The sequence below is a fragment of the Triplophysa rosa genome, linkage group LG7 (assembly GCF_024868665.1).
Source record: "Triplophysa rosa linkage group LG7, Trosa_1v2, whole genome shotgun sequence".
In the NCBI taxonomy this organism is placed as follows: Eukaryota; Metazoa; Chordata; class Actinopteri; order Cypriniformes; family Nemacheilidae; genus Triplophysa; species Triplophysa rosa.
This window is the reverse complement of record NC_079896.1, coordinates 9,019,573-9,033,454: the sequence shown is the minus strand read 5'-3', so window position 1 is coordinate 9,033,454 and position 13,882 is coordinate 9,019,573. Positions and strand designations below refer to the sequence as shown.

Genomic DNA, 13,882 nt, shown 5'->3' with positions numbered 1-13,882 from the left:
ATCAGCCAACATTAACCCTCTGGGGTCTGAGGGTGTTTTGAGACCCTTCAGAAGTTTTGACAAGGCCTGACATTTGTGCTTTTTTTGTGCAACAGAAGTTTTTTTGCTAGTGGTCTCAGATTTTCGGACCCCACAGTAAGAGTTGTTTTAATTTTTGAAGCCCATTTGTGAGAGGAATCTGGCATTTGTATATTCTTATGTTAATGGTGAGGGGATTTTCATGTGAATATGCTTTGCCACTGTGTGATAGTGTTTTGTGGGATAGTTGGAATAAAGCACAATTTATTGCATTCTTAAAAAATTTTCATAGCAGAAAACCATCGACTAATTATAGCATAACATGACTTACATCCATAATAGGAACCACATAAAAAGCCATAATTTCAGACTTGGGAAACAAATCATACAATCATATTTGATTGCACGGTTGTTGTAAATGCAGTTGTAGTTTTCTTTCCCATATGCACACAAAACCAGATCGTCCGAGGTCAGGTCTCTTTCCGATTGAGAAGTTTTAGTCCTCCTCTATTAAACCTGAGATGTGATTCAAAAGTCTGTGTGATTTTTGAAGTACAGCCGAACTATCAATAAATCTGTCTTTGCGAGCGTTCTTGCAGACATTTTTGATGATGTCATTCTAATACTAACCAAGTGGAGTGTATACAAGTTTTGGATTTGAAGATGGGCTGAGAGAATAAAAATATGTAGTTTAACCAGTTGAAGTGTGTTTGAAAGTTTCCTTCATAAATTTAAAGAATAAACAATCATTATGGATTTTTTCCCATAATTTGTATCAAAATTGATTAATTTAGATGATGTGAAGGTCTAGAGAACGATCTGTGTTAAATGGCTTAAGAATGATTCAGAATCAGTCCAGTCAGAATCATTTGTTCATGACCCATGACCTTCCCTGTAATTTGCAGAACATTGTTGAAGCTGTGAATACTGTACCAGATGCCTTCCTTGATTTTCAGGCGTACTGTTTTCTTTTAATGTCACCGTTAACAAATGTTCCCAATTAAAACTGCTCTTTGTTGTTTGGCCACATTAGAATGGTAATCTCAAAATTGCACTGCAATTTGCCTAATATTTCATGAATAGCTAATGACAGGCATGCCTGCAGATGTGGACTAAAAATGCATTTCATATGTTTTGATATGTTCAGGGGGCCTGAATAAATTCAACTTGAGCAAGCTCTCTCACTCTTTCCCTTCCCAACAGTCCCATTCATTTTCTTGATTCAGAAATATTTTTTAATGACAACTTCTAAACGTTTGGAGAAAGACCTACCAAAGATTTTTGTGAAATTATATACTGTGTGCATTTGCAGGATTCATTTCAGTATGATTTTAACTTGTTTGTGAAGTGCTACATTACCTAAAATTATGTCGTCATTTACTCACCCTCATGTCATTTCAAACCTGTATGACTTACTTTCTTCTTTAGAACACAAAAGAAAATTTGGGTAAAAAAGGTTTGGTAACCAAACAACTGCGGTACCCATTGACATGCATTGGTTTTTGGTCTACACAATAGAAGTGAATGGGTACTGCCATTGTTCGATTACCAACATTCTTCAAAATCTTCTGTCTGATTATTAAACACTTTTTCGGCTCAAACCAAATAGAAAGCTTAAAATTCCCAAAGTTTCTGTAGGAATTGACTGAACAACAATTTACTATTATATTCTATTATACTGTATATTATAATAAGTATAACATTATATTATATTATATTACATATATGTATGCATGTAGTCTTTGTCACATCTCAATAACAATTTATGGCTTTATCCTAGTATTGCGGTTTCAGAATCTCATACAAAGAGAGACAGATGACACACGTGCAAGGTCACACCATTATAAGTAATGACCAAAATTAAGCGACCTGTTATAGACACATCACTAATGAGTGTCATTTGAAGTTGTTGTCATTGTCAGTTTTGGAAGGGCGTTTAAACACATGCCCCATGCAGCTGCTGGTTCCTACCCCAGTTAAAATGTTAAGTGTGTGTATGTGTGTGTGCAAGAGAGATCATTGGTGCTAACAGGTGTGTGTGTATAAATCAGCAGCTCATTACAGTGGCATGTTTTCCAACACCAGGCACATTTACTATTAAATTAACACCCAGTTAACATAATCACACCTCTGTGTTCACACTGTGACGCTTGTCTATCTCTTTCTGCACCACTTCTGTCCTGCTCTGTCTAGCTGTGAGATTTCTCTATTTACTTCACAGCACTAAAGCTCTGTTCTGTCGGTTCGAATAGCTGTAAAATATTTTGTAGACATTTTGCATAAAGGACATAAAGGTAAATTAATCAATAGATTGTAGTAGTGATTAAATGATTAGCTTATGCTTATTTCTCACACGTAGGTCTTGCGTTTGAAGTTGTCGTCCTGGAATAATTATTCTGGTAGGTTTGCATTGCATTCTGGTATTGTGTTTTCCGTTAAGATATGTGATTGTGCCATAAAATTTTGCTACAGCAAGGTTCTTAGCTGGTAGGGTAATTTAAACAGTTTCTACTGAAAGAGTGCACCCTTGGTGCCTCAAAATATTGGCTCACTAGGTTTTGGAAGAGCACGGGTTCTACTATATGTTTTTGAATATGCAATATTTTGGAACGATCATTCCCAAATGGAAGTGAGCCCTTCTGTTTTTGGCTTGTACAGTAGGTGGAATGAGATGTCCACAAAAAATGAGACCCCCCCTTTCTCACTATGGTTCCAGCAGAGCTCTGAGCCTGTCAGCACACTGGAAATTTATCCTTCACTGTAAGCCCAGTCAACAGGGAGTCTGCGTGATCCATTATCAGACGTCTTCTTTACATAGGGATTCTTTAATGCACACATGTACAGACACATGTGCATGTGCATGTGCATTTGCTTTGGTAGACGTTGCTGACCAAACTTTTCAAAGTGAAGGTCGTAAATCTCATTGCAACTGTTATTTAGTCTTGTAAACTTGAAAAGAAAGAGAATGAAATATGCAAATGTATGTTTTATTGATGTACAGTAGCTGCAAAATGTATTGGACGTTGAAGCCATACTTATATCAATAATGCCAATATATTTGATTAAACCAAAATACTAAACCAAGTTGCATATGTGAACATGTTTCTTATATCCTGTTGCTATTATTTTTACATTTTTGACATCTTAGAGAACACAAAAGAAGATATTTTAAAGAATGTTGGCAACAGAACAACGGGGTACCCATTCACATTGCTTTTGTGGGAATACAATAAGAGTGAATGGGTACCGCCGTTGTTCGGTCACCAACTTTCTTCAAAATATCTTCTTTTGTGTTCTGCAGAAGAAAGAATATCACACAGGTTTGAAATGACAAGTGGATGGGTAAATGAGTTTCTCAGTTTTACAAACAGAAAGATTTACTTCAATACTCATGTAGCTTATCGTAGGTAACTTTGGATGCCAAAAAACAGAATGTCATGTCATAAGTTTGCCTTCTTTCTTTAAAATTCGATAGGCTGGTTTATCCTACGTATGTGAATTTGACAGATTTCCTTACCAAAAAGCTTATTGGCTCTCTTAATTAAACTCATTTATGTCGCTTGGCATGATTTCCATTCATTTTTAGTAATGTATTCTCCTCCTCATGCTGTCTCCTGTCAGATGCACACACAGATGGGATAGGAATGAACTAATGCCGTACATTCCTGGAGCACCGTGCACCTCTTTTCTGACTGCTGTGCTGCCTCGGTCCCATTGTTTATTGTCCTCTGTAGTAAAATGATGAAAATATCCCTAATCTCCCTCAAAGGGGGGCATTGTGAGATGAGCATCACTTACTCCGGACCTGTCAACACTTGCCCATATTGTGTTGCTACACTGTAATAAAATGCCCTTTGTACAGTAACAGGTCTGTAATCTAGGTGTATTAGAGGCAGGTTTACCTGCACACTCTCGGACACACAGAGCGCTAATAACAACATGAATATCTCTTCAGTTTCACATTCTTGAAGCGTGTTGTGTCATATCTCTCACGAAAGGGAACTGAACCTGAATTTAGTGTAATAATAGCCAAGATAAACTCAGAATCTACTGTTTCACTATTCAGGATAGGATAGGATAGGATAGGATAGGATAGGATAGGATAGGATAGGATAGGATAGGATAGGATAGGATAGAACTTAATCTGATATCTTCACTGCAACGTGGTACCACCACAATACTTTGTTGTACAGCTTTACAACAAATGTCATAAATGTCTTAATTTTCTTTCTTGCCTTTTTTATCTACAGATGCAGAGATTCTCTCAGACCCAAACGTGGTGGCCTCGTCCAACTGGAACATGTCCAGCGGAGCTGAAAGAGGTGAGTTGAAGCCACTCTGGGACACCATTAGATCTACAGTGATGTGACTGAAAGGGTGCAATTGCTGAATGTTTCGTCTGGAGATGAACGTTGGTTTTGATTGCCAAAGCAGACAGCATTGCTAGCAGGAACATGTGAGGTGCAGGATGGCAGCGTTATGTTATGTGTGTTGTGTCATCTTATGTCATCATTCAGTCCTTCACTGTCTGGGACGGTACGTCATTTGGGGGTTTCTGGTGTCAGGGTACATCTAGATCCCTTGTCTGTGGTGTCAAGATGCAATTTGGAACAAAAGTGAAGAGGGCTAAAAATATGTTTTCCATAAGATCACTAAACACCTCATAATGCTATTGAATTGTTTTTATGTTCAAATGTGTTCTTCTGTCATAGCGAAATACCTCACTTTTCCATCTGTCTGTTTTTCTTCTTCCACGTTGAAACACACAGACAAAGATCAACAAGCACATATCAGCACACAGCTCCATTCCAAACGCGCTCCTTCCTCTTTTATTCGCCGTGTCGTTTATATGTTTTTCTTGTCTCGAACCAAACTCGGTAGCAATTCATCTATTTAAAGAATTGGAGTCATTAAGTCCACTTTGTGATTTTTCCAAATGATCCTAATTGCTTTGGGATGCCTATTCTAATCTCAGTCGGATTTGTTGCTTGGCATTTTAATACAGCTGTCAACACAGCATCGTTCTCCCTGCTCTCTGCTTTTTCATCAACCTCACAGGCCTTTGCTTTTGACCAGCAGCTGGCTTGATGATTAAGGTCACAAAACAAAGACACGTTTAAAAAAATGAATAGATTGGCTTTGTTGGAAAACCTAGTGAGATTACTGTCTCAACTGGTAAAGCATTGTGCTAGCAACGCAAAGGTCATGAGTTCGATCCCAGGGAACGCACATAAACAAAAGACATGTAAAAAAAAGACAAAAACGTCTGCCAAATGCGTAAATGTAAAAAAAATCCTGCAAAAAAACGGTAATATTCCGGCAGCTCCGGCACCAGAAAAGTGTAAAGCAATTTTTTATTAAGTAAAATTATGTGTTTTCCACATTTTTTTACGCCAAGCTTGTACATTTGCAGTTTTATGTTTACCACACTTCAAAAACATGAAAATTCTATAAAATAAAACGGTAAAATCCCATAAAATTACAGTTTTTATGGTGTACATAGAAAGCATTTTAAGGCATTTTTGGGCTAATTCTAAGGCATCATCACATTAAAGTGATAGTTCACCCAAAAATAATTTACTCACCCTCTTGTCATTTTAAAGCTTTATGACTCAACCTCTGTCTAACACAGAACACAGAAGATATTTTGAAGAAAGTTGGTAACCAAACAGCACTGGCCCCATTCACTTCTATTGTATGAACACAAAACCAATGCAAGTGATGGGGGCTAGTTAACAGCATTCTTCAAAATACCTTCTTTTGTGTTCTGCGGAAGGAAGTCATTCAGGTTTGAAATGACATGAGGGTGAGTAAATGATGACAGACTTTTTATTTTTGGGAGAACTATCACTTTAAGGGCAATCCCGGAATGCATTGTGATGTTTGAACGTATTGAAAACAATAGATCAGTCAATTAAAAACAGACTGTTGCTCAATATTTGTGTACACTGTATATTTATGTTTATTGGAATATCACATTGTTAGTTTTTAGCATCTTGTTGGCTTCAGTTGTGATCGATAGTCTACTTTGAGAGTCTCTGTGCAGAAACCGCATGATAGACATGAACATCATTTTCCAAGATATCAGCACAGTAAACAGAGATCCTACCGTCCAAACACAACTCTGCTGGCAACATTCGACACTATTGTCTACATGTAACTTCAAATTGTCAGATTAGTGCTTCAAATGATGGGCAGAAATTTGATAAATAAACACCTGAATTACATGTGTGTGGGGGTCTGTGTGCGGTTGGTTCCATCTGGCTGGTGTTCATAACCAGTCACCACATCCTTACATCATTAGAAGGAAGTGGAAGTGTCCAAAAGATTAGGCTCGTCAGTCAGATGCATTGTGGGTAGGAACTGATCCCCCTGTGGTAATATGCTTCTTTCGGTTCCATTTCTTGTGTATTATTTTAAGAGAGCTGATGTTTGCATGGAGGAAATTAAGATTGATGGATAAAGAAGATCTCCACCATGGGAAGGAAGATCTTCCCCCTCAGCCGCCCCCAGACGAGACCTATCTGGAATGAGAGGAGGTGGTAGGAGAAGAGGAGGGGAGATATAAATGAGGAGACGGAGGTGTGACATACAACGTAAACACTTAGGCCTATATCTTAACTAAAAGCTTTACTTTCGCTCGGACACATACCATATAACACACCCTCATAAAGTATATATCTTCACAAAAACATTGAATATTTGCGTCTTTGTCAATTCATTTAGTCTGAAATTAACATCTATTTACTGCCACTTACCTGACGTGAACTTGAGAAAACGGCTGCCTGACTTGTGTGAAACAGGCAGAAAGTGACTCCGGCAGTTATGTGCGGATTGATCCCGAATGAGCAGTGAACCTTCCGACTAAAGACATCTTAAATTCAATAGCATATACACTCTCACAAACGTACACACACATATATGTGTTCTCCTAAATATTCATCTAAATATACAGTATATATTCAGAAGGTTTATTTCAATTGTGGTATATTGGGGACTATTTCTCCATCCGCTCCTTCAGACTAAAGTTAAAGATCAGATTAAAGTTATGTAACTTAACTTTGCTCTCAGTCAAAACGATTTGCCCAGGGGCAAATGATAGATTTATAAGACAAAAGATTGCCCTTTAGATATAGCCAAAATGAATTCAATCCCATGTTTAAACGCATCAGAGACATCAGAGCCAGCGATAAATTTCAGAAGCACTTGACCGAGGTGAGGTACGTTGGGCGGGTACATGAGCACTGAACGCCCAGTGATTACCTGGAGCTCACTCTCCTAAAGCGTCCGAGCAAATTTTCAAATAGATGCTATCTTTATTAACCGACCGCATATTTGAACTTAAAACAGATACATTCTCGCCTGAACAACTCTTAAAACTACATTTCATGACCAAATAACAGTATTATGGGCATTTTACTGCGCAACGCATGAAGAATACAGTGGCCTATAGCTGGACTAGATTTGTCTTAATGAGTTCAGCCAACATTCGCCATTCTGAAAGTTGACTGGATTTGAAAATAACCCTCAGTTTAATGTTTTTAAAATATATTTATGCTAACTTCAAATAAAATGTCTTCTTAACTAAGCCCGAACATGAATATTGGTTCAACTTGTATATTTTTGCCCTTCCAACATTTAATTAATTGCCGTTTTTACAGTGTAGTGTAAGGGGGAAAAGTGGAATTATAAAGTGTAGTTCAATGGTGTATACCCATAATATACATACCCCTACAAATACATTATGGGATACATACCCATGTTCACATTCAAAATCATACATTTTATGATATTGCAGGTTCAGTTCCTGGGTAAACCATCATTTCTAGCTCAGATCCGTTCTAGACAGAGTTTGCTGAACACTGCTGTCAGGTATAGTTGAAACAGCGCTGGAGTTTTTGAGAGCAGAATGGTTGTCAAAGGAATTCAACCCCCACCTCAACTTGAGTAATATTGTGGATATACCTGCACAGCTGTGAGCCCTGCGGCTCCGTACCCGGCCTGTAACCCTGGGGGTCCGCACTCATGACTTGCACTCAATATACTTTTATTAATTCTCTCGTCAAAGTCACATTCTTCACATTGCACCACAGTTTGACCTCTTCTGAGAAGATGCCACTAAATATGAAGAGAAAAAGACCAAACTGAGCAGGAGAACTCGATCTCTTATTGGTATTATGTACAGTGTAGTGTTTCATTGGGAATTCAGAAGAACCAGAGCTCTAGAACCCGACTGTTATGGGGTTTTTTTGTAACCGGCTTCAGTGCACAATGCCCTACTCAACACTTTCTAGTTGTACGTATTGAAAGGTATTTGGATTGTATGTATGATATGCACACCTTAAATTCTCATTGAGTGAAAGGAAAAGTGCATTTTTACTCTTTGCTCTTCCAGTAGGGCTTGTCATGATACCATCAGGAGCCTGTCAGAGCCTGTCTGCCAAACCAATCACATGACTCAACAGGACGTCCAGGGGAAGCCTTTAGAGGTCAAAATTATGTGTGGAACTGCTGAATCTCTCCGTTACGTTTTACATGTACAGTAGCACATGCTTTTATTCAAAGTAGCTTGCAGTGGAATCACAGTACTGTATATGTTTTACACAATTTTTGTGTTCACTGATACACACACACACAACATTTGATATCCACTATATGATTTAAGTCTGTGACCACGAAGTGTAAAAACACACAGTACACCATTTGTGTAACTTTTCCATAGACTTATTCTCCCATGGCCTTACCCAGACCCTGACTGGTCAGATCTACTGAGCTCACTTCAAACACTTATATTTCTCTGTCAGTATTTGTGAAATATTGGGGGTTGTCATGTTTATGCTGGCGCCTTATCAAAGATAGCCGTAGGCCTGGCAAGACAGGTTTTCTGGAGACGGAAGTTTCCGGAAGATTCTACCGTTCCCTCTGGCGCTATCCACCTCCGTTGAGACAAACTAATGATTTACCACCAAGTGGCAACCACTAAATATCATATAATAAATTCCTAACTACCGGCTCGGAGGTTTGTTACACACGATATGTAGTTGCAAATGCACGTTTGCAAATGTGTTTGACCTACTGTACATGATTCTTTCTTTCTTTCATTAAACACGAGGATTTGGATTCTTTTTTCACACAGTAGGTGAATGTGGACTAAGGCTGACAGTCACTAATATTTGTGTTTTATGGAAAAGAGGCATACGTGTTTAAAACAACATGAGTAAATTATGACAGAATTTTCATTTTTAGGTGTACTGTCCCTTTAAATAATTCCATCACTCTTCACTTTGGGTATTTAGAGTGTGTTTGCCACGTTGTTTCTCTCAACTTGTTCGTCTTGTCCTTTCAGGTCACTTTTTAAGACTGGGTGCACCCATGAATAACATCACTACCTCCCTCGGTCAGACAGCTGAGTTACATTGCCACGTTTCAGGGAACCCACCGCCCAATATACGCTGGCTAAAAAACGATGCCCCTGTGGTCCAGGAACCACGTCGCATCTCTTACAGGCCAACTCCGTATGGCTCACGACTGAGAATTCGGAACCTGGACACTACAGACACAGGCTACTTTCAATGTGTGGCTACCAACACATATGGCATAGTATCCACCACAGGAATTCTGTTCGTCAAATTTGGTGAGTGGTTTTGGAATTTTACGATACTGTGATGATTACATAATTATTCTTAGATGAAAAACAGATCTGCATTTTGATTGCTCACAACATGCTGTTTCATACAGTTGCTTAGACATTATGTTGAATTTACCAATTGTATTAGATGTTTCTCCGGTATTCCCTCATGTCTTCAATTTAAGACAACTGATGCCATACAGTCTGTGTATAGATGTGTAAACTGTGAAAAAGATCTTATTTATTTTTCCGATTGGACCACTTTTATCTGCCGTACCAAAGCGTCCTGATGCTATGTGTAATATTGTTGCACTACATTTATGGATGCCAGCCATTAATGTATTTCAATATTAAGGCGTCAAAAGTATACCGATTCATGGTATTACTGATTCCTTACAGTAAAACTCTCTCCTTTACAGTTTGTGGGTGATTTGTTCTTAACATCTTGTTTAAAATCCCTATTCTCTCTCACAGATCCAGCTCCCACCCCTCTGCCTGGAAGGCCCCCAATGTAAGTCCAGTTTGCTTTCCTCTGCGCTGCCCTACATTTAAATCCTCAGTTATCTGCCATAAAATACACTAGAGAAAAGAAAATAATAGAAAAAGGACAACTGTGTTTAGGGAAATTCTCTCTTTTGAGAGAATTGGGTTCTGTTGTTGTTAGGGTTATGTCTCTGACTCTCTGTACATTTTTTATTTATAATTTTACAATAAGCAGTCCAGAAACCTTTAGCAGGTCAAACTGAGGTTACACAGAAATCAAGTTATCTGTGTCTTGAAGAAGACTGTAGTAACCATCGTATTTGTATGTCTAACTTCATTAAAATCAGCCAGCACCTGTTTGTGTTAAAACTTACGGCCAGACTCGCCACATGTTTCTGTTCAGCTGACAGTCGGTGCATTTATATCACATCCGGTGTAATTTGATGTTAATGTTTGCATATTTCCATGCTGCAGGCCTCAACACCTATTCGCATGAAACCATATGATAACAACGCTATGATACTTTTATTTTAGTAACTTTGGTATGTTGTTATTTGCTCCTACTGGTGTTCATTTTTTCATTCATGGATTTTGTTCTTTACGTTGAATCAATCTGGTTTGTTACGTCATGTAGTGCATTTGACTGTGACGTTGTATTGTTTTGACAATGTTACAAAATGCAACGTCATGTTTTACCTGATCTTTTTCTAAATCTTATGACAATTCGATTAAGCTATTTTATGACGAATTCTTATAAAGTGTACAAATCCCATTTATGCGGTTAGGTATGATTTGCAGTGATGGTTAACTGTAGCGGTGAGGTTAGGGGTGGGCTTCATTATTATTTTTTTCTAATAATCGTAATAATTGTGTGTTTTTGTATTATTTATTAGTCATCCACCTTGTAAAATAGTTACACATTTACAAGAGATCAAGCTGGAACATACAATATAAGCTTACATTAAATTAATAAATACGATTTTTCAACGTAAGTGCATATCGTCGCTGTCTTTCCAAAACCTCAGTTGTCCAATTTAGCTGTTTTTCTGGAAATGGAATAACACTGTACTTTTTAAATGATTAAATACGGTGTTGTCAAAGTTGACAAACACTTTTTATTAGTTGGATATTTGCAAAACCGAATCACAAACAAAAAGGGTGAAATAATAATAATGATGATTTGTAGCAAAAAATAATTATCACAAAATATGGAGATACAAGGTTTTAGAAGGACAGCAGTGATATGTTAAAACTGCTCTTGAGCGAACTAGTCCTCTCTAAATGTTTACCATGTTCAGGTCTTTCAATTCAGGTGGATCTACTCCCAAGATAATGTGATTGGATCATTTGAATTATTTTTCCTTCAAATGTTTACCAGTTAGTATGCCTTCATTGAAATTGTTTAGCGTCATATGTCTTGTTCTATCTTAGTTATCAGTTGACACTTCATCAACTGACATTTTCTCCAGTAATTGACAAGATTAACGGTAACGTCTGCTCATCTAATGCACCAAAGTGGTCCAGCATTAGAAGCAAACAGACGCGTGGTCTTTATTTAACATGCTGACGCATGTCTCAAACTGGTCCTGATTTCATTTCTCGGCACTGTGGGTATTTTCAGTGTAGATGAGAATCAAACTCTGAACCCTTGACCATTTGGCGTGACTGGCTGCGCTCCAAATCACATTAATATTGATTAAAGCCCAAACCCGCCTGTCTGTCTCTGAGCCTCGTACAGATGGCAGCGCAGCACGTTTCGGGCTATTTGCCTGCATCGAGGTATGCAAAGAGATCCCTTTGAGCCGCACGATGGCCTGTTGGTAGTCATTACTGTCATCATCAAAGGAAGTCTTCCTGTCAGAATCCATCAAAACGAAAAGGGGTCAGGAAGATGTCTGTTTTCTTTGCTCCCCCTCCTCTCTCCTCACCTTCATTTTTTTCAGAGAATTATGAAAGTGTCAATCTCTTGTTGGTGAGGTACGTTGCAAACAGGACGGGAAGAGAGCGACCCTTTTGACATGTTGTGACTGGGAGTCTAATGAAACTCTTCCTTTAATGAATTACAGAGCAGATATGTATTTTGGGGCCTGGTGTCAATGAGCAGACCGAGGGTTCGGACGCAGCTGGCCTCAAGCTGGTCTCGTAGTGGGGAGGAGAGGAAATATGAGAAATGTTTGAAGGGGTTTTTGAACTCTGAAGAGTAGAAGGTCAATGATGAGAAAGTGATGAGGCACAAAAAGGAAACTTGTTGAAGAAGAGTGAGATGGAAATGAAGTATTGTGATTGGTCTAGAGGTGTTTGTATCAAGCATAGATTAACAGGCTGAGGTTTGCTTATTCTAACAAAAGAATAAGGTAGACATTTAGACTAAATAAACATTTTGTGAATTGAATGAAATAATTTTTTTCCTGTGTCTGTTAAATTCTGTTTTTAATGTTTTCAATTTTTAAAAAAGAAAAATATATATTTTTTAAAATACACTTAATTACATCTGGGCACTTCCAGCGTTATGGATGTGACATTTTGAATCAAAACTTGAAATATAAATTCTCAAGAGAATGTATTTATTACCAATATATTAAATCATCTGTTTATATTTTACTACCCCCTGATGATAGAGTCCAGACATGAGAAGAAATCAGTCTATGCGCGAGTTTTCTATTTAAAAAAAGAGAAAAGTTGATTCGTTATGGGTGTGACAGAAGAGGAAGCAAGTTTTTGAGAGACAACATACTTTAAAATGTACAAACCATTAGCAGTAATACCCAACAAAGGGAGAACGGATGGCGCTTCATAGACCACAAACTTAAATTTTCATGCGCCCATTTATGAGGAATATGGACCGTTACGGATGTGACAGTTCCGTTATGTACTAGACTATGGAATATAGTCAGTACGTCTATCAGTATGGTAAAATCTTAATCTTAAAGTTAACATTTGCATGGGATTGCCAATTTATATAACATCACATTTATATAAATGTATATTTACTTGTACATATGTCTAAGTGTAACGGAGGCCAGCTAGTGAAGAGCTGTGCAGTGTGTAAACCTCACTTCCCAACCTCAAGAGGCGCTCTAGCGACAGACGCTATAGAGGCTGCGGTCTTTAGCCTCCTCGTTAGAGCGCCCGACTCCCATGCTGGACCAACCCGGTTCGAGGCCTGCTTTGAGCGGTGTGTGTAGATCTGGTTACATAAGCCTGACTGATATCCATGGAGGATGTTCTTATGTTCCATTATTTATAAAAAGTTATGTAAAAGGGGTCATATGACATGGCTAAAATGAATATTATCGTTTGTTTTCGATGTAATGCAATGTGTACTTACGCCATATGAGCCCTTTAATGCACAGAACATTTTTAAGATTGTGACCTTAATGGAGGCACCCTGAGCTTTTGAGAACAGATGAGATTGTTAAGGTGGTTCTTTGATGACTACAGATTTGGCTTTGATTCAGTGATCTGAGGTTAACTTGGCTTTATCTTTTGGAAAGGGGAAGACTTGAATAGGGTAAGCTGGTCTTGAAACAGCAGGTAGGGGCGGACACTCTATACAGTCTCCTGTTGTGACTAGAGCTTCTCAGATGCTCAACACAGCTGCACATTATGATTACTCACACTGAAGACCTTGTTCATAAACCTTTTAATAAAAGCAATATGTTTTCTTCCCTCTTTTGTTGGCCCTCACTTTTAACGCTGCCCTCCCTTATGGGGACCACCTGGAAAGGAGGTAATCGAATACCATGGATGGGG

General features: G+C 38.3%; 1 protein-coding gene across 1 annotated transcript in view; it reads left to right on the top strand.

The window, feature by feature from the left end:
- The window catches only part of ror1 (receptor tyrosine kinase-like orphan receptor 1), a 118,014-nt gene that overhangs the window by 77,165 nt on the left and 26,967 nt on the right, over positions 1-13,882 (top strand). Inside the window, exons 2-4 of the mRNA XM_057338706.1 lie at positions 4,269-4,340; positions 9,365-9,652; positions 10,121-10,157. Coding sequence (XP_057194689.1) covers positions 4,269-4,340; positions 9,365-9,652; positions 10,121-10,157 — 397 coding nt within the window. The remainder of the gene's footprint in view (positions 1-4,268; positions 4,341-9,364; positions 9,653-10,120; positions 10,158-13,882) is intronic.